At 51.8% G+C, this 21,058-nt stretch overlaps 1 protein-coding gene across 1 annotated transcript in view; it reads left to right on the top strand.

Moving 5' to 3' along the window:
* Positions 1-21,058, top strand: part of PREX1 (phosphatidylinositol-3,4,5-trisphosphate dependent Rac exchange factor 1) — a 177,224-nt gene that overhangs the window by 66,607 nt on the left and 89,559 nt on the right. The window contains exons 2-4 of the mRNA XM_068986839.1: positions 8,307-8,378; positions 12,157-12,279; positions 19,043-19,147. Of these exons, the coding sequence (XP_068842940.1) occupies positions 8,307-8,378; positions 12,157-12,279; positions 19,043-19,147 (300 nt within the window). The remainder of the gene's footprint in view (positions 1-8,306; positions 8,379-12,156; positions 12,280-19,042; positions 19,148-21,058) is intronic.

Below are 21,058 nucleotides of genomic sequence, written 5' to 3'. Positions count from 1 at the left end.
GCTGCAGAAGTGATAATCGGGCTGAGCAGGGCGAGCCTGGCATGTGGAATAACCTCTCCTATCCAGTTTTTTTTTTTAAAGCATGTATTTATGTTACAAAATGACTTTTGATTTCAAAGTAGAAATTTGGGAAAAAACAGAAATGAAGGAGAAAATTGAAATTACTTATCATTCCACTCTCAGAGTTAGCTTCCATGGCTAGTGCTAAAACCCACACATTAGTGCCTTAAATGATGTGGAATTTTCCTTCCTACTGAATTACAGGCTTCCCAGGATAGATGTGTTGGCGCCACTGTAATTAGGGACATAAGCTCCTTCTGTATTGCTGCTCTATCTTCAATCCCTGGGTTTTACCTCATGGTATAAGATAGTTGCTTGACCTCCAGGCATCACATTTGCTATCCAGTCAGCAGGAAGGAGGAATAGCAACAGAATCCCGGCCCATTCCTCCCCTCATCCCCAAGGATACTTCCGCTTCCAGTGTATGTAACCCACTCCTGCCTCACTAGCCCTGACTTAGTCGTGGGACCACATCTAGTTGCAAAGGAAACTGCAAAAAATAGTCTTTATTCGAAGATCTGGAAAAGGAGAGACCAGACATTAGGGAACAGTTAGTAATCTTGGCTGTGTTCTCACACAGTTTAGGGTATTTCGCTCCACACTTTTTCTTTTCTGTGCCTATGTAGAAATTATTTAACCAAAAACGAGATTATATTTTATGCACTCTTCTGTAACTTGGGGTTTTTTTCCTAAAATACATTCACACTCTTTTTTTTCTGTATCACTCTATGGTCTTCTGCAAACCATTTTTAGTGTGATGATCCTTTTGCCAAGACGGACAGTTTATTTAACTAAACCCCAAGTGTGAGAATTCAAAATCAGATACTAAAGTTAAATCTTGATGCCACATGTGAGATTTAGCTATTCCTATGGGATAAATGCTGGAGTGGACGGAGGAAAGGATTGGCTGGAGTCACTGTGCTTTTGGGGGTCTTCCCAAACTCTGGCCTTTGTGGGGCTGCTTAGTACAGCCTGTATAGAGGCCCTTTCTGTTGTTGTTATTATTATTTTTTTAAATTTATTTTTATTTGGAGGATAATTGCTTTACAGGGTTGTGTTGGTTTCTGCCATACACCAACGTGAATCAGCCCTAAGTATGTTGTTATTTACTCAGTCGTGTCCGACTCTATGCCACCCCATGGACTGCAGCACACCAGGCCTCCTTGTCCCTCACCAACTCCCAGAGCTTGTTCAAACTCATGCCCATCAAGTCAGTGACGCCATCCAGTCATCTCATCCTCTGTCGTCCCCTTCTCCTCCTGCCCTCAATCTTTCCCAGCATCAGGGCCTTTTCCAATGAATCAGTTCTTCGCATCAGGTGGCCCAAGTTTTGGAGCTTCAGCTTCAGCATCAGTCCTTCTAATGAATATTCGGGACTGATTTCCTTTAGGATGGACTGTTTGGCTCTCCTTGCAGTCCAAGGGACTCTCAAGAGTCTTCTCCAACACCACAGTTGAAAAGCATCAATTCTTCGGTGCTCAGCCTTCTTTAGGGTCCAGGTCTCACATCCGTACATGACCACTGGAAAAACCATAGCCTTGACTAGATGGACGTTTGTCGGCAAAGTGATTTCTCTGCTTTTTAATATGCTGTCTAGTTTTGTCACAGCTTTTCTTCCAAGGAGCAAGCGTCATTTAATAAAGTAAAATGCTGTTGTTAGTATTACTTAATTACTGTTACTTGTATTCATGGCTGTTCTGTGACACTGTGCTTCCCTGGACCCTGGACCACCCAGATCACCTAGGGATTTGGGGTCCTCAGGGCACCCCCTTTCCTGTCTTTGTTATGGTCTGGGGGCTGCCATTCCCCTGGGCCTCTCAGGTTTCACCATATGTCTGGTGAGGTCACCCCAGTCAAGGCAGGGATGTCCTTGGGGGCAGGCGGGCTGCCTCCCCTTAGTGATCGGGTTGCCGGTGGCCGTCTCAGAGAGCATCTTTGAGGCCTCCTTCTCTCCTTTTTCATCTCCAGGGAGAGAATTTTCTTCCCAAGGCTGTGGCCACGGGTTCCGGACAGATGACGGCTCCCCAGCAGTGCCCCAGACGGCAGCTGCCCCCTGTGTGCTGCTTGTGTGGTTTGTCCGTGCTGCCGTGTGTTGGAAGTGGGTTGGAGACTCGTCACCGGGCCAGACTGCCTGGGTTCGAGGCCCAGCTCTGCCACCTCCTAGCTGTGTGGCTTTGGGTCAGCTCTTTACTACACCGGGCCTCAGTTCCCTCCTCTGTAAAACGGACGCAGTCATAGGAGGACCGAACTAGCATTGTTTGAGGATGAGAAACACTTGGACCTAACAGCTGTCATACAATAAGGCCCAAAGGTGTAAGGTAGGGTAACAATCGCAAAGGAATAGTAGATCTATCATTGTTATTCTACTTTTCAATGCTGAACCTGCTCTGGGCCCCTTCCCAAGAACAGTGTGTCATCAAGCAGGTGACTGCTGTGGCACCCACGTGCCTCAGTTTCCTTGTTTGTCTTTGCGGCCTGCTCTGCATGTGAGAGAGGGGCCTCAGACCCAGCGATGTGGGTGCTGGTGGCCGAGGTGGTGCGGGGGTGCACCCCAGGGATACGAACCAAGGGGTGTGGGTGGAGAGTGGACAGTGGGTGTTGCCAAGTGCACGGGTCGATGTGGGCCAAAGGTGGAAGGTGCGACGTGGGGTGAGAAAAGCAAGTTGCTGAAAGCACATCATTTATAGAAGTGTTGTAAACTCGCAAAACAGTGTTCTTTATTGCTTCTCAATTTGCGCGTGCCCAGTGAGTGGGCACAGGCCTGTGTGGGGGCGAGGAGCGTGCATCCAGGCAGTTGGCGCCTTGCAGGACGGGCAGGCACCCAGGTAGCTCGCCTCACGCTGTAACGACTCCTTTCTTTCTGCATCTGCATTGAGGGCTTGGTATTCACAAGGCACGTGGATAAAGTGCCCTGATCCCAGGTGCCTGTGGATAAGGCTTTGAATATGCATTCGCCTGTGTAACTGCCGCTCAGATCAAGAAGTAGACTATTTCCAGCTCCTCCCCTCCCAATCCCACCCATGGCTCTCCCTTGTGTCCCTTCCCAATCTACACCTCCTCTGGACTTGATGAATTTCGTTTAGAAAATGGTTTAAAGCAAATTTGTTGTTGTTCGGTCGCTCAGTCATGTCCAGCTCTTTGCTACCCCATGGACTGCAGCACGCCAGGCTTCCCTGTCCATCACCAAGTCCTGGAGTTCTCAAACACATGTCCATTGAGTCGGTGATGCCATCCAACCATCTCATCCTCTGTCGTCCCCTTCTCCTCCTGCCTTCGATCTTTCCCAGCATTGACATGGTTTGACACAATGCTGAGAAGATTTTCCAAAACTGGGTAGTGATGTGTTTGTGGGTGTTAAATTTTTCTCCAACCGTTCAGGGATCCTTGACGTATTCCATCATCATCATCATCGTCGTCATTAAAGAGAAGAGGAGGACTTGCTGAGAGGCAGGGACGCGACCTGGGCAGGGGTGCTGCATGGACATGGCATGGACAAAGACGCCCAGGCCGGGGGGGGTTGCAGGTAGCCCTGGGACTCCCGAGAGTGGGCTCGTCTCCAAGGGAGGTTTCCAAGATGAGAGATGTTTTTGGCCAAGTGTTCCAAAACTGTCGATGTTTGGACACGAAGTCGCCCTGAAGGGTGCCTTTCACCACCCCGCCTGCACAAAGGGCATCGGCGCCTGCTTGGAAAAGTCAGTCATGCCTTGGGCAGCGTGCGGGCTGGACTCAGAGCCCCTGCCTGCCCATTCTTTCTGGACCATGAGCCGCGATTGTGCCCAGCACACCAGCCTGTTTGCGGCTCCTCTGTGGGTGGCCTGAGCCTCACGTTGTCCCAGCACGATCGCGGTGGCCGTGCTCTTGTGGGGAAAGTGGGGCAGGAAGCCCCGATCTAGGCCAGCCGCAGCGCGCTCCCAGCTTCCTGCTCTGCCCGATGTGCTGGCTGAGGCTGCCTTGTCCTCCTGCCCCATCTAGGGAGGCTGGAGGCTGGACTTCCTGGCAGCATCACAGGCCCTGGGAAAACATCCTCAGGGAACTCCTGTCTGCTGACCAGCCCCCGAACCATTGTCTTTTAAAAAGAAGGGTCACCAGTCTTCCACGTGGCCCAAGCTGAGGTTCCTGCCGTGTGTCAGGCACCATGCCAGGCAGATTTTAGCCCTTCCTTTGATTCCTGAGGGCTTATTGCCAGAAGACTGGCAAGGACCGTGCCCTCATGGAGCTCGCATGCACTTTATCCTAATATGTTCTGAAAGCCGGGATGTATGACTATGATCTACGTATCTGGGAAGAGTAAACTGATACACGGGGCTTCCCAGGTGGCGCTAGTGGTAACGAACCCCCCTGCCAACGCAGGAGACGTAAGAGACGCACGTTCTATTCCCAGATCAGGAAGGTCCCTGGAGGAGGGAGTGGCCACTCACTCCAGTATTCATACCTGGAGAATCCCATTGACAGAGGAGCCTGGTGGGTTATGGTCCATAAGTTTGCAAAGAGTTGGACACAACTGAAGCAACTTAACACGCACACATGCACACACGCACACATGCAAACTGAGACTCAGAAAGACCAGTGCACTTTCCTGAGGTCACACAGCAGGAGGGAGGAGGAGTGCCGTTTGAAGCCAAATCATCGGTTTCCAAGCCTGACCTTTACTCTTGGACTGGGGTAACGGTTTCATCCCAGCCATGCTCCCTTATTTTTGCCTTTCCTCTAGGAGCTGGTGTAGATTGCTTGATCTCAGTCTTTTTGTCTGACAAATGGGCTCTCAATAAAGTGTCTCTCTACAGTGCAGGAGACCTGGGTTCGATCCCTGGGTTGGGACGATCCCCTGGAGAAGGAAATGGCAACCCACTCCGGTACTCTTGCCTGGAGAATCCCATGGACGCAGGAGCCTGGTAGGCTACAGTCCATGGGGTCGCAAAGAATCGGACACGACTGAGTGACTTCACTTTCACTTTGGACTTCCCTGGTGGCTCAGATGTTAAAGCGTCTGCCTACAATGCGGGAGACCCAGGTTCAATCCCTGGGTTGGGAAGATCCTCCAGAGAAGGAAATGGCAACCCACTCCAGTACTCTTGCCTGGAAAATCCCATGGATGGAGGAGCACGGTAGGCTACAGTCTATAATGTCACAAAGAGTCGGTTAGGACTGAGCGACTTCACTAATGCAAGATGAGAAGGTGATAAGTGCATGAAGACAAGGTGGGGATCCTGGAGGAGGTGACATTTGAGCTAAGGAGTGATGAAGGAGAAGGAGCTGGTCCAGAACAGATGGGAGAACATGTCCTGCCTGTAGGAGCAGCATGTGCAAAGGTCCTGAGGCAGGGGCGTGCCTGGCAGGTGGAAGGAATAGAGAGATTAAAGATGTGGCTGAAGACTACTGAGGTGTGAGGTGGGAATGGAGGGCTGGAAGGTGAGTTCAGAGAGATTAACTGGTGCATGGGGACCTTATGGGCTGTGGGAAGATGTGATTTTTTTTTTTTTAAGTGTATTGAGTAGCCATGGAAAGTTTTAAGCCATGGATTGATAAGATCTGATTCACATACTTAAAAGGATCCCTCAGGCTGTGTGTATGGTAACAGGAACTGGGAGGAGGGGATTGCAATCCAGGCAGAAGGTGATGGTGACTTGGGCCAGGCAGGTGACTGAGGATGTAGGGAGAAGTGGTCTGATTGAAAAATGTTGAAGGTGAAGCTGTGATAGCATTTGCTGATGGATGGAATGAAGTGTCAGAGAAAGAGGGGGTCGAGGATGACTGGGGGGCTTCCATTGGAGATCCTGAATAGCAGAGGTGCCATTTGTCAGGCTGGGAAGGGCTTGGTGCTGTGTGGGTTTGGAGGGAAGTTCAGGAATTCGGTTTGGGATGCATTAAGTTTGAGATGGCTCTTGGACATCTGGCCTTCCCTGGTGGCTCAGATGGTAAAGAATCCATTTGCCAATGTAGGAAACCTGAGTTCTATCCCTGGGTTGGGAAGATCTCCTGGAGGAGGATGTGGCAAACCACTCCAGTGTTCTTGCCTGGAGAATCCCGAGGGACAGAGGAGCCTGATGGGCTACAGTCCATGGGGGTCACACAGAATTGGACACGGCTGAGTGACTGACGCTGACCCAGACGTCTAGGTGGAGTTTTCCAGTTGTCAGGAATTTAGCTGAGTCCAGGCGGGGGATGTACACTTTGGGCTGCAGGGACTGGTCGCGAATGCATCTCAGTGAGTGTGGACAGAGAGGCAAGGCCACCTTGCTGTCTCCAACTTTCCTCTCTGAGACCTGCCCTGTGGAGCACCGGTGAGCGTCTTCCTGGGGGAGCAGAGTCCGCAGGCCCCCAGGCTGCCGTGGCATCCGTGGATGTCCTTTTGGGTGAGGTTTCCCCTGTCTTCCACCCACGTGCGGTGGCGAGGGTGACCGGCAGGCCTCTGTGCCGCCTCCTGATCTGTGGACCGTGAAGTTGTTTTCACAGGGGGCTCCTTGTGGCTGTTGCCAGGTCAGCCTGGGGCAAGTCCTGGGGTTGGGGCAAACCTCAGTCTCCCTCAGGGGCTGGCTTTCATCCCCCACCCCCAAGTTCATTCCCCTGACTTCTCAGCGGCACGTCTGTCCCACCCAGCCAGGGTCAGGCCACTGTCATTGCTCATCAGCGTGGCTGCACCCCTCGACTCTGGTCCCCAGCTTTCGTGCTCAACCCCTGAAACCTAGTTCCTTGCAAAAACAGATGGCTCTTCTGCCACCATTTAAAAGCTGGGAGGGACTTCTTTGGTGGTCTAGCAATTAGGACCCCGTGCTTCCACTGCAGGGCCATGAGTTTGATCCCTGGTAGGGGAACTGATATCCCATATGCGGTACAGCATGGCCAGAAAGCAAAACAACAAAAATCCCAAATGCTTTAAAAATAAAAATAATAATAATAATAATAAAAGCTGGGAGACTTTGCTTTAAAAAAAAATCCTAATTTTTGCCTTCTCTTGGGGGAAAAAAAAAAAAAACTCCTCCAGAACATCTGGCGATCCTGGGCCTGCTGCCCTCCCACGTGGCCGCACTTCGAGGGGGTGAACGGCCGCCCCCCTGCAGTGGTCGTGTGTTCACCTGTTCCCCACGACCACCCCTGCCAGGCCCCACCTTTATTGTCTCACATCACAGAAGGGGGAAATGATTTCTCTGTTCCAAGCCCTTGAAAAAAGTGGCAGAATGACTGAGGTTCATCCACGCAGTAGCATCCTGGGCAGCCATCAAAGGAGAATAAGGATGTTGCCTGGGTTATGATATGGAGGGATCTTTAAGCTACGCTCAGTGGAAAAAGGAGGTCCAGGGCGTGCTGTGTATGCTGCTATCTTTTGGTGTGAATAAAGGGGAAAACAGGAATATACGTGTGTGTGTGTGCATAAATTTATATGTGTGTTTATTCTTTCCTAGCTTTATCGGGATACATTTATATGTGTGTTTATTCCTTCTTAGCTTTATTGGGGTATAATTGACATGTAACTGTGTAAATTTAAGGTGTACCGCCTGCTTCAGTACATTTATATGTTGCAAAACGATTGCCATCAGAGTGCAGCTTTAAGTATATAATACAGTACTGCCTGTAATTGCTCTTCTTACACTAGAAACCCAGAATTTATTTTTCTAATGACGGAAACTTGGTACTTTTTGACCAACACATGTATGTTTATTTGGACGTTTTCACAAGACACAAGGAGCTGTGGTTCCTGTGGGGGAGGGAGGGACTACATGGATGGGGGCTGGGGTGTTGGAAACCCACTTTTCCAATTTTGACTATGTGTGTGTGTATATATATATATATTTATATATATATATATTTTTTAAATTTTGGGATTTGGAATCTTCGTTCTCCAACCAGGGATCAAACCCATATCCCCTGCAGTGGGGACGTGGAGTCCTAATCACTGGGCTACTGGGGAAGTTCCTGTAGTTTTGACTTTTGAGCCCTGCGAATGGTTATTATTTAGAAGATAAGTTTTTAAACAAGAAAGATAATGGGAAAACGAATTGCTCTCCATGAGGGTCCCCTGGGCGATGATGCTGGTGTGAGCGCAGGTCCTTGGTGCAGGGCTTGTGTTGGTCTCCGCAGAGCCTGGCCAGGTAGGTGTTCCATAAAGACGTGTTGGCTGAATAGGTTTTTGCTTCTTTCCTGCCTTTGTCCAGGGCCTCGCTGGCGCTTGAACTCGTGACTTTCCTTTTGTGCCGCCTCCAGGGGACTGGCAGCGTGGAAGCTCACCTCTCCCTGCTTCTCTCTTCCAGGCATTCCTGCATCGCATCCGGCAGAACGCGGTGGACTCAGTGGAGAAGGGCCTGACGGAGGAGAACGTCAAGGTGGGGGCCCGGGGCCCCTGCTGTCCCTGCTGAGCAGAGCTGCCTTGCTACCCCTTGGTGATGCTCGGAGGCAGCGTGGGGGTGGGGGTGGGTTTGCTCCCCTGGGTGATGTTCGGAGGGGGCGCAGGGGTGGGGGTGGGTGCGTCCACCTCACGGGCAGCTGGCTTTGCCCTACCCGCCCCCCGGCCCCGCTTGCTCCCTGTGGCCCCCAGAGGCCCCTGGGTCCCGTGAGCGGACTGTGCTGGGGGTCTGTGAGGAGGACTCAGCCTCGGACCCCCACTCTCAGCTCAGGATTTTTCTCCCCTTGCTCAGTACAACCATCCTGTCTCCCAGCCTCCTCGCACGGGGGCCCCTGGCTTGGTGCTGGTGGAAAATCCCTTCCCAAGCGCCCCTGGGAGCCTGGCACCTCCAGCTGCCTTCCTGGCAGCCCGGGCCCCTGCCCTGCACTGGGCATTGAGTGCGAGGCAGAGGGGATGAGTAACTGGGTCCAGGCTTCATCTTGGCTGTGGCTCTGGGGAGTTTCGGGAGGAAGTCAATAGGCCTTCTGTGTGCTCAGTACGGGCCCCAGAGGTCCCCAGGCCTGGCTTTCCAGTGTGATCTCACTCTCTGAGAAGCTGCCTCCAGCCCTTTGGGGCTCTGGGGTCCTGGTGCCTGGAGAGAGGGGGAGCTGGGGCAGGGTGGGAGTCAGCTGTGCCCAGCATGTACAGCTCATAAAGAGCTTGGTCACGCCAGACATCCCGCTGCATACGTCCAAGGTTGATAGCTGCCTTGTACATTGTACATTGATAATTCTGAGTCGAGTGTTTTGGATAAGAAAACTGAGACTCAGAGATGTAAAGAGACCTACGCAGGGTCAGTGCATGGCTGGTTCCTCGTAGGGCTGGCATTGAACCTTTTATGCATTCATTCAGAAAGCAAATATTTACTGAGTCCCTACTGTTCATTAGTCTATTTATTACAGTCTATTTATTTATTGGCTTCCCTGGTGGCTCAGTGGGAGAAGAATCCACCTGCAATGCAGGAGGCGCAGGAAACTCAGGTTCAATCCGTGGGTCCCTGGAGGAGGGCATGGCTACGCACTCCTGTATTCTTGCCTGGAGAGTCCTGTGGACTGAGGAACCTGGCGGGCTACAGTCCACAGCATCGCAGAGTAGGACACGACTGAAATGACTGAGCACATTTATTTATTACATCTTAACAGTATGCATTATAATTAAGAATTGTAATTTATTGCCATTTGAAAAAATTACCTTTTTTATGAGGTATAATTCATATAAAGCAAAGGGTGCAGCTCCTCAGTACATGCCTCCTCCCCAAAGACAAGCACCGACTTCTGGTGGCGTTGGTTGCCTCTGCCTTTTCTTGAACCGTGTATAAAAATGACCCCTTTGTGGTGCCTGGCATCTTTTGTTCACTGTTATGTCTGTGAGACTTGCCCTTGCTGTTTGGTGTAGCTGGGAGTCACTGCTGTTCATTGCTGTGTAGTAATCCATAGTGCGAATACACCAGTATTGACTCATTCATTCTCCTTTCGGTGGCTATGTGTGCAGTTTCCAGTTTTTGGCTGTGATGACTGTTCTCATCTGTCTTTGGGGGGACACAGGCTCTCATTTCTTTGGGGTGTATGCGCAGGAGACAGATAAACTTATTTTGAAATTCTGCAGCCATTTTTTGACGTGAGTTAAGAATAGGATGTATCCTATGGGTCTTTAAGCACATTCAACATGTGAGCTGGACAGAACAAGAAAGAGAAAAATAACCCAACAGTGCGAGTGATTCTTCCAGCCACTTCATGTGAGCAGTGTCCCCCAGGATAAGGGCGAGGTGGAAGAGGGTCTCTGGCCCTCTGGGACTTCGGCTTTGACGCATGGCCTCCTGCCCCTTGGCCCTCGCTGCCCACCCTCAGGCCTCTACAGACTGTCTGCTGCCTTTGCAGGGTCTGTGGGGTTGGTCCTGATTCCTCAGGACCTTGACTCCAGTGTCACCTTTTCAGAGCGGCTGTCCTTGGCCCTCTTTGTTGAAACGTGCAGACTCTTCCTCCTGCTGCACCCTGGGATTCCCTTCCTGATTTACGTTCGTCCTGAGTGCGTCTTGTCACCTGGAAAACTACAATTATTTGTTGGCTTTCTGTTCCCTTCCAGTTGAATGTCAGCTGCATGGAGGCAGGTAGGGGGCTGTTCTCTTCTGTGTGCCCAGGGCCTGGCACACAGCAGGGGCTCAGTTAGTCCTCGCTGAAGGAATGACTGTGTAAGAAAGCCTAGAAGGAGCTGTAAGCCGCAGTGACTGGTGACCCGGGTTGCTGGCTGCTGCAGGTGGGAGTGGGGGAAGAGGGACTCTGCGTTGTATTTATTGGGGTGCTCAAAAGGAACTTTTTGTTCCTATAATATTTTGATTTTTGAGCCCTGTGAATGCCTTCTTCAAAATTAAATGAAAAACTGCACCTGTTTTTTTTTTTTAAAAAAAGCAGAAGAAGGAATTTCACAGTTCAGAGGGCCTAGAGTCAGTGGAAATTCTCCCTTAGTTGTTCTTAGAGGCCTTGATGGTTCCCAGTTGGTGTTATTGTCCAGGGGTCTCTGCTTCTGCCAGCGCAGAGCAGAATGGCCTTTGCGTGTGTGTTACCTTACACAGATGGATCCATATTGGAATTCCAAGTGGTGCCATGATTCCCCCCAGCCCCAGCCCCCACTTGACAGTATGCAATCAGGGATCATTCCAGGGCTCCAGGTCCGTATATACAAACCTGCAGGTTCTTTTCACAGGCTCAGAGTATTTCGGAATATGAGATGTATTTAAATATAACCAGTCCAGCTTGTTTAACTATTTCACAAGTCCCATTCAGTGCATGCTTAACTTTCCTCTGGTCTTCTGCTACTGCAGATAAAGCTGCCGTATATGGTCTTGGCCATCCACCCAGTTCTCAACCTTGGTACAATGAACATGTTGGGCTGGACCGTTCTTTGCCATTGAGGGGGCTGTTCTGTGTCTGTCTTGTAGAATGTTCAGCCGCATCTCTGACCTCTACCTTTCAGACGCCAGGAGTGTCCTCATTCATTACAGCTGAGTTTGTCACAATCGAAAATGCCCCCATACATTGGCAAATGTCCCCTGGGAGGCAAAACTGTCCCTGGTTGGAAATGACTGATCAAAAGATTCAATTCTAACATATAGACTTGCCGGGCCAGACTGTGCATGTCAAACTTTATAGGTTCTTCTGGGGGAAACACACTCTTGTATGGTTTGTGAGGGTTTGAACGGCACTTTGATCTTCCTTCCCTATAGTATTTTCTTTTATCACATCATTTGAATTGGTGTCTGGAACTACCTTCACCATTTAAAACAATCAGTCCCCTGGTTGGACATACCAGGTGCGTGTCTTAGACTCTGATGAATGTCACAGTACATGATCTTCCACGTGCCGAGCATGAAGTTCACGTCTGTCTGCTGCTTCCCTGGACTGCATGACCTCAGGAAAGTTAATAATTTTCTCTGAGCCTCCGTTCTTCATCTGTGAACTGGGGATGAGAACCATTCCTGCCTCATGGGGTTATACTGAGGATTAGATGCCATAAACGCACATGAAGTTCTTAGCGCAGGATTAGGCGTTAGTCCTGCTTGGTGAATGTTGGCAGTACTTTTGTTATTATCGTGATTTCTGTGAGCCCGTTTCCCTATGCCCTCCTCGCCTGCACTAGGGGGTTATGTATTTTTTAAGGCTTCATTTTGCTGTCCCTCTGAGCCTGGATTGATGCTGTCTCTGGGCCTCATGTTCCCCTCGCAGATCCTGTTCTCGAACATCGAAGACATCCTGGAGGTTCATAAGGATTTCCTGGAGGCCTTGGAGTTTTGCTTACATCCGGAGCCTCAGTCTCAGCATGAACTTGGGAATGTGTTCTTAAAATTCGTGAGTACAGTGCGCCAGCCCCTGTCGGAGCCTGTAGCTTTTAGGGAATAGGTTTCTCCCTGGGTTCCCTTGACCAGTTTCACTTGCAGGCCTGTTTGGGTGATGGAGAGGCTGGAGGGCAGATGGGCCCAATCTCTGTCCCCGCAACAGCAGGCGGAGTGCTGAACCCAGTGGACCAAGGGGCTTAGTAGCTGGCTCCCCTCCCTTCGGTGTCACCTGAGTGTGGGTCCTCCTTCCCTCAGAGCTCTTGGCTGAATGACTGCATTCTGGTGTTCCTGTGGCCTCCTGGCTTGGTGGGGCCTCAGGGTGGACTTGGGTCAGACACCCCAGCGTTTGAGTCCTGGGCCACCCGCTAGCCGATGAGGGTGTCTGACCCCTGGGCGCCCACTGGGACCGCCAGACAGGGAGGCTGCGTCTGGTTGTCGTGGCTGCTGTCTTCCCAAGTCACTTAGAATTGTCGGGGGTGGGGGTGGTCAGCTGGAGGAAGATGGTGGGGCTTAGCCTGCAGAAAGCACCTGCTTTTCCACACCTGCTCGTCCTGTGCTGCCTGGGACCCTCCTCACCGGGAGGAAACCTGCCCTGGACTCATGGGCAGAGGCCTGGGCCAAACTCTTCTGCTCCCCTAGCCTCAGTTTCCTCCTCTGATTGACAAGTAGGGATAATGATGCCTCCTTGGGTCGATGGAAAGACTCAAAGAGGTAAACTGATCAAATGTGTAGCCTAGGGCAGCGGTTCTCAACCAGGGGATGATTTTGCCCCCAGGGGGACGTTTGGCCACATCTGGGGACACTCCTGGTGGTCCCAGCTCAAGGAGGGGGCCCACGCTACTGGCTTCTAGTTGGGGGAGGCCAGCCATGCCACCAATTAGCCCATAACCCACAGGACGGCCCCCACAACAGAGTCTTATCCCGCCTCAAGTGTCAGCAGAAATGAGATGAGAGACTTTGGCCTGGAGCAGGGACTTAGTCCATGTAGGTGCTCACTTCCGTTGTCACTGACATCGTCACTAACTCCCTCCTCCAGGGTGTCACATCCGGATGGTCTGAGACCAGGAGGGCAGAGCCGGGCTGCTCATGGGCGATGTTAGCCTCTGCAGGTTGTTTTAACTTGTCTGTGCCTCAGTGTCCTCACCTGTAGAATGGGTATAAAACTAGACCTGACCCATGATGATGTTGAGGATCAGGTTTGTTAACATAAGGGAGGAGAGGGCTCAGAACAGCACACCAGGAAGTGCTCACAATGTTGGATATTAGCTGTCCACGTGGCCACCTTTCCTCAGTGTTTGAAATAGGATGAACATGAGAGAGAGACGGGGCACAGGTGAGCTGGGCACTCAGGGATGGCGAGGAGCAGGGCAGGAACGTGATCTGCTCTTGGCGCTGCTGCAAGGGAGAGGCCTGGAGGGGCGGGGGAGGCGGGGAGACCAGGAGGAGGTCACTGCATGTGTGAGACGCTGGTGCCCTTGGGCAGGGTGGCGTCCATACGGGTGGCGAGAGGGGCAAGCGGCAGTACTGGTTCAGGACACATGTCTTTTACTTGTTTATTTATTTTTTATCTTTTTTTTTTTGTTTTTGGCTGCTCCTTGTGGCTTGCGAATCTTAGTTCCTTGACCAGGGATGGAACCCCGGTCTCAGCAGTGAGTGCACAGAATCCTAAACACTGGACTGCTGGGAAACTCGCCAGGACACGTATCTTGAACAGGAAAATGAAAAGGATGGGGGGAGTCTTCCATTTAGGTTCAGAGGAAGGAGTGAACCCCCATTGCTCCAGAGCCAGGCTGCTTCGGTTTGATTCCCTGTTCTACCACTGAAAAGCTGAGTGGCTTTGGGCAAGTCACTTCGCCTCTCTGGGCCTCAGTCTCTGACTCTGTAAAACAGGATTGATGATAGGACCTGCCGTGGGGTACCGTCATGAGGGTGAAATGAGGTAATTCGAGTGCATCATTGAAATCTGGCCTGGTGTGAGTGTCAGCTGTGGGCGTTATTCCAGCTGAGGAGCCAGGGAAGGCTTCCGGGAGGCGGTGACATTGTTGGGACGGCCTGTGAAGGGATGGCATCTGCGCTGGAAGTGGAACAGTCCACACTCGAGCTGAGGGCAGGGAAGGGGTCCTCAAGGAGCATTATCCAGCTTGCCACTAAACCCAGGCTCCCCGGGTCCTCCGACTTCTCTGCCTGAGCTGCAGAGGCGTGGTAAGCAGGTTTAACGGACCAGCCAGCGAGGTCTCTGGATCGTGAGTCCCCACCGGGGCTCATTTGCTCAGAGATGTGGGGATGGCTGGAGGAAGGAAGGTGGGGAGTTTGGAGCCCAGGACGCAGCCCTCTTTTCCGTGCCCTCCCATACACAGCCTGCAGCCCTCCTCACGTGGCCTCAGCGAACTGGACAATCGCGGTGGCAGTGTTTATCCTCAGAACCTTGACGTGTTGGCAGTGGACGTTCAGGCCTTTGTGGGGAGCCAAACAAACCTATTTAAGAGGGAAATTTGCATCATTACTGGATTTGGAAAGTGAGTGTCTCTCACTATTAAAAATAAATGCAGTAGAAGCCAAGCTGTGTTACAGCATTCATTCCAGAAACTTCTGCTCACCTGCGTCTCTGAGCTGATGCCTGCTCAGGTGAACAGTTGGAGAAGGAGATGGCAACCCACTCCAGTGTTCTTGCCTGGAGAATCCCAGGGACAGAGGAGCCTGGTGGGCTGCCGTCTATGGGTTGCATAGAGTCGGACATGACTGAAGCAACTTAGCAGCAGCAGCAGCAGCAGGTGAACAGCATCAGACTGGCTTTGGTGCCCACCACAGCTTGCTGAGACCCTCCCTTGAGGTTACTGAAATAGCTGAAAGCAGAGTCTCCTTTCTCATTCAGTGGGTGACTCGGAGTTTTTAACTTAAACTCACCTTTTTCATTAAAATATTGCAGTCGTCACCCTGAGTCCCCCATGCTCATGGAGGATGACGCTGAATTCTTTTCAAAAGGGGCCACTGCTGTAGGTTGGGTTTCTGGAAGCCCGAGGCCTGTGTGCAGGTGGCCTTGTTGGAAGCAGTTCAAGAAGAAGGTTACATTCTCCACTCGGCCTGACCCCACCCAGGGTTGGGGGAATGCTGGAGCTGAGGGTGCCTCTTCCTTCAGGTCACCCCAAATTGCCATGAGGGAATGGGGCTTCTGCACCCCTGTTGGATGGGGGCCGTCCTGGGGAGTGGGTGGACAGCCTCAGGCAGGCCAGGTGGCTGTCTCAGACTGAGGATGGTCCTCAGGGAGGGATGCATGGATGGGGCACGCCCACCACCGCATCCCTGAGGGCCCCAAATGGAGGGAGTGCCCAGGCCAGCAGTACCGCACCAGGGTAGTGGGGTGGCTATTGGGAACAGAGCTCTGTGGTCAAGGAAGGGGCATCTCAGACCTCATGAGGGGCCCTGGCTTACAGACCAGCCCACCCCTGCTGCCCAGTCAGTGGACGGCAGGAAACTCCATCACCGCCTCACTCCAAGGCCCAACCCCCGGCTACTGAGATGATCACAAACTAGCATTCAATCAACTTTCTCTGTTCCAGGTGTTGTTCTGAGTGCTTTATGTGTATTAATTCATTACAACATCACAACAACCTTTAACCGTGGGTGCTATTATTATACCCACTTTACAGGTGCAGAAACTGAGGCCCAGAGAGGCTTAAGTCAGTGTGCAAGCTTACCCAGCCAGTAAGTGTTGGAGCTGGGATTTGAGCCAAAGTCATCTGATTCTGAGTCTTGTGTTTTCACTGTTCTACATGAAAAAGTCTCTTAGTAGTATCATTAAGCACCTACTGTGTGCCAGCCACTGTTCTTGGCCCTGAAGTTGGTACCCTAAAAAAGACAGACTTTTATTTTTATTTCTTGGAGTGGTGGCAGAGATGGTCCTGAGCAGTTTCAGGGTGACAGTCTGCTCACTTAGAAACAAAAGTTCAAAGAGAGCTTCTCTTCGCAATAATTTCAACGTGAGTCCTTGAGCGCTCTCTGAGACTTGGGTCACATGACCACTGCTGCCAGGACAGGGAGCTCTTTGACTGATTTGGCCTGGGCCACATGCTCACCCCTGGTGCCTGGGGGTGCAGTCGAGTCAGTGGGGTCAGAGTGTAGGAGGCAGGTGCCCGGGGGAAACACTGGGGGCTGAGACCAGAGCCAGGGGCCGTGGGTGCTGGGTGGGTGAAGCAACATGCAGGCTGACCATGAGCTGAGGCTGCGTTGTGGTGGATCAGAAGCAGAGTGAGGCTGGGGTGAGGGTCTCGGGCACCACACAGCTGCCCCGGCTGCGGCCTCGCTTCATTCATCAAGTAGTCGTCTCCTCTCGGTCTGAGACTTCCGTCCTCCCTGGCATCGCAGCCGTGACCTCAGCAGGGGCAAACCCTGCCTCCAGGGAGATCCTAGTCCAGGGGGTGGTTGTGGGAAGATGGACAGTGCAAAAATGAGACAGCAAATCTGCTGACAGGCAAGAGTCACCATATTTCACAAAATCCTCCTGGTGCCTTCCTTGGCGCCCTGCCCCAGGCCTACGAGTCCACTTCAGTCTCTTCCTCCTGACTCTGCCTGTCTCTTTTTTGCCATCAAAACCTAGCCATCCACTGCCCCGCCTGTCATAGTATAGATGAGTTCACCAATGGGATAGTGAACTTGCGGAAATAATGGCAATAGTCATCGTAGCAACGTCAACAGCAGCAATGATAGTGGTGGTTGATAGTCAAGGAGCCCTTACTGGGCGCTCTTACACATTTACTATCAATTCACCTGATGACCCTCACAACAGCCTTATCACCGGGAGGTCATCACCATCGGGAATTTATAGGCACGAATGCAGAGGCTCTGAAATTTTATGAGGTCACAGAGCTGGGAAGCTGGGCTGTGAACCTGGGTGGTCTGGTTGTAGAACCTGGGCTTGCCCTTGGAGGCTGATGCTGGTGGTGGTCTCCGGGGCTTTGCTGTCTTACCTTGGAGCTGTACTGGTAGCAGAGCCTGTAGGCTCTTGTAGAGCCGGACATCAGTATGGGGGTTTAGAGAGGTCGAATCCTGTTCTGCTGCTTCGCTAGGGGTGCCGCCCTGGAAACCAGCCTTTCCTTGGTTTCCCACGTGGCTGAGGGGTCGAATACAGTCGTCCGCGTGTCAGGGAATTGTGAGATGTGAGTGAGTCCGCCCGCATTCCAGGAGAGCGTAGGGTGGCCGGTCCTGACCCCTCAGTGGACGTTCCGTGTTGGCCATGGGCTCCATCTGTAGGCTTTTTGCAGCTCAGATGGTGCACACAGAGCCCCAGAGGGAGCTTACTGATTCTGAAACCTCCACCCACAGGCAGGGTGACTAGGGCTTATTTAGAAACAAGACGAGTTGCTTACCTTGCAGACCCACCTCTTCCTTCCTAAGCTTCTTGGGGTCTCCCAGCCACCCCCAAGCCCAAGGTCAAGACCCATCAGCCCTTCCTGTCCTGTGGCCTTCCCCAGGACATCCTTGTTTGGGGTTTGGCGGGATGGGAGGAGGTATCCTTTAAGCCTTTGGGAACTGAGACTGCTCTGTTGAGAGCTTCCTGCGAAGACGGCTCCTGGCTGCTCCAGTCCCAGAAACCCTGACTGATGGTTACAGATCTGGTGACCCACAGGTGACCTCTAGCCTGTAAAGAACCTAGCTTTGGGCTCAGGGACTTCTGGAGCTCAAGAGAGCTATCCCCCGTCTCAGCAATGCCACTGCTGCCTGGCAGCGACCAGAGAAATACGTGTTCTCCCAAGTTCCTGCGTCTTATGTAGACTCTTGTGTTTCATATACATAGGGCATTGTGCATCGCAGGTGTGTGAGTTCACTCATTAAGTGTTCACTGTGGACCTACTGTGTGCCAGACATTGTGCTGGGACCTGGGGACCCCTCAGTGAACTAGAGGATGTGGTCACTGCCTTCAAGGAGCCGATGGCCAAGTGGGAAACGACAGATGATGAACAGATAATCTAGATAATTCCAGTTGGTGGGAATGCTATAAAGAAAAGGAAGATGGCAGTGGAGGAGTGACAGAGAACACTTGGGTGGCCACTTTAGCCAGGATGGTCCAGGTGTCATTTGAGGAGGTGGCATTTGAGTTGAGACCCCAATGGTGCAGAGTCGCCAGGCTTTGGGCAAGAGTGTTCTAGGCAAAAAGATGAGAGCAAAGGCTGAGAGGTAGACACAGGCTTGGCAAATCTAAGGAGCAGACAGCAGGCCAGTGAGAAAGGCAGGGTCACATTGGCTGACCCTCGAAGGCTACAGTGAAGTGTTGGATTTCATTCCTAGTGTAGCAGGACACCATTGCAGGGTTTTAAGCCGTGGTGTGACACAATCTGATTTGCGTTTTGATTATAAAGACATTTATTGAGCATTTACTGTATGGTGAAACCGTACCTATTAAATCATTTAACTAAGAACTCCATGAGCTAGGGACTGTAATTAATTCCCCCTTAACAGATGAGGAAACCAAGGTACAGAGAGGTCAGCTAGCTTGCCCTAGTTCACAGCTGGAAATACAGAGCCAGGGTGCAAGTCCAGTCTGCCTGGCTTGAGCCCGTATCCTTGACCCTGGGCCATGCTGCTGCCTGGGAGGTCACTGGGTGCAGAACTGGGGCGAGAGTGGAGGTGGGAGGTCAGTGGGAGCTCCTGCAGCTGAAACCCCGCCTGCTGGGTATCTCTCAGGGTCTGGGGTCGTCCTGTTGTCCCGGGCCCCGCACGTCTCCCAGCATCTGCCTTCCTGCTGTGAGCTGTCCCCCACAGGCTCTGTCCTTGTCTTGCAGAAGGACAAGTTCTGCGTGTACGAGGAGTACTGTAGCAACCACGAGAAGGCCCTGCGGCTGCTTATGGAGCTGAACAAGATCCCCGCCGTGCGCGCTTTCCTTCTGGTAAGTCAGCCGCAGCCCCAGCGCCCCCGTCCTCTCTGCCTCAACCCTGCAGATCCACGCAGACCCGCGCCGCCTGACCCCTCCTCGGCCAGGGCGGTCTGGGTGCAGCAGGGGCGTTCTCTGTGAAAGCCTAATGGTGGCTCACTTTCGCCTCTGTTGGTCTTACAGCCTCTGTCGCAACAGCTCTACCCTGCTACTATAGCGTGAAAGCAGCCATAAGTAATATGAAGAAATGAGCTGTGTTCCAGCCAAACTTTATTTATAAAGAGAGATATAGGGGGCTGGATTGGCCGTAGAGCCAAATGGACCAGTTCCTGGTCTAAAGTAATGATCCTGATAAAACTGATAACAAGTTGTAATTATATTATTGTGTGTGTGTGTTAGTTGCTAAGTCGTGTCCGACTCTTCGCGACCCTATGGACTGTAGCCTGCCTGTCTCCTCTGTCCAGGGGATTCCCCAGGTGAGAATCCTGCAGTGGGCTGCCATTTCCTCCTTCAGGGGATCTTCCCGACCCAGGGATTGAACCCAGGTCTCTGCATTGCAGGCAGATTCTTTACCATCTGAGCTATCAGGAAAGCCCCAATTGTATTATTAGGATTATTAATTGTAAGTGGAAGAAAATCTCGTTAAAATTGGCTTAAGGAAAACAAAATTACTAGTTCACTCCTCTGGGAAGTTTAAGACCTAAGAGGGCCTCAGGTGCAGCAGAGGCTGGGTGTTCCAGCGACACCCCCAGCAGTGCCTCTTGGTTCTGCTTTTCTTACCTTGGCCCCGTGGCCAGGCAGGCTCTCCTCATGAAGTGGCAATGCAGCCTCCAGAAGCTCCATGCCTGTACCTCTCATAGCCGAGCAACTCCAGGATGAAGAGGGCCCAGTTGTGTCCAACTCTTTGCGACCCCATGGACTGTAGCCCGCCAGCCTCCTCTGTCCATGGGGATTCTCCAAGCAAGAATACTGGAGTGGGTTGCCACCAGGGAAGCCCAGGAATACTGGAGCGGGTAGCCTAGCCCTTCTTCAGGGGATCTTCCCAACCCAGGAATTGAACTGGGGTTCTCCTGCATCGCAGGTGGATTCTTTACCAACTGAGCTACCAGGGAAACCCAAAAGAGGGCTCCTCTCTTCTAATAGTAACTGCAAAAATCCTGGGTCTGTTGCTCATTGGCTCAGCTTGGCTCCAGACCAATCCCTGAACCGACTGCTGTAGACGAGGATGGGCTAGTGCTCAGGTTGGTTGCATCTGGACCCGGAGGGTGGGAACAACTCCACTCACACTGCAGGCCCTAAGGATGGGGTGCATCTCTAAAGGACAGTTGGTTTCCACTTGTGGAAGTAAGTTCGGAATAGATATTGGTCAGGCAAAACTATAGACACCAATGATGGTCTTCCTGATAATTGGACAATTCACTTGTACATAAAACAAGTTCTCATGTATCTCCTTGGAGCTTTGTGAAAAGTGAAAGTGTTAGTCGATTAGTTGTGTCGGACTCTTTGTGACCCCATGGACTGTAGCCTGTCAGACTCTTTGTCCATGGAATTCTCCAGGCAAGACTACTGGAGTGGGTAGCCATTCCCTTCTTCCGGGGATTGAACCCAGGTTTCCTGTATTGCAGGCGGATTCTTTATCATCTGAGCCACCAGGGAAGCCCCCTTGGAACTTTACCAGCCACTATCTGTTGTGTATGAGTTGAGAAATACATTTGTTTGCCTTGCAGACATCCCAAATCATGCTTTAAACGAGGTGGTGGTGGTGGTTTAGTCGCTAAGTCATGTCCTACTCTTGTGACCCCATGGACTGTAGCCCACCAGGGTCCTCTGTAGGTGGGATTCTCCAGGCGAGAATACTAGAGTGGGTTGCTGTTTCGTTCTCCAGGGCATCTTCCCAACCCAGGAATTGAACCCGGGTCTCCTGCA

Source organism: Capricornis sumatraensis, chromosome 15, assembly GCF_032405125.1.
Source record: "Capricornis sumatraensis isolate serow.1 chromosome 15, serow.2, whole genome shotgun sequence".
In the NCBI taxonomy this organism is placed as follows: Eukaryota; Metazoa; Chordata; class Mammalia; order Artiodactyla; family Bovidae; genus Capricornis; species Capricornis sumatraensis.
The sequence above is the reverse complement of the archived record's forward strand: the minus strand, read 5'-3'. Positions and strand labels throughout refer to the sequence as shown.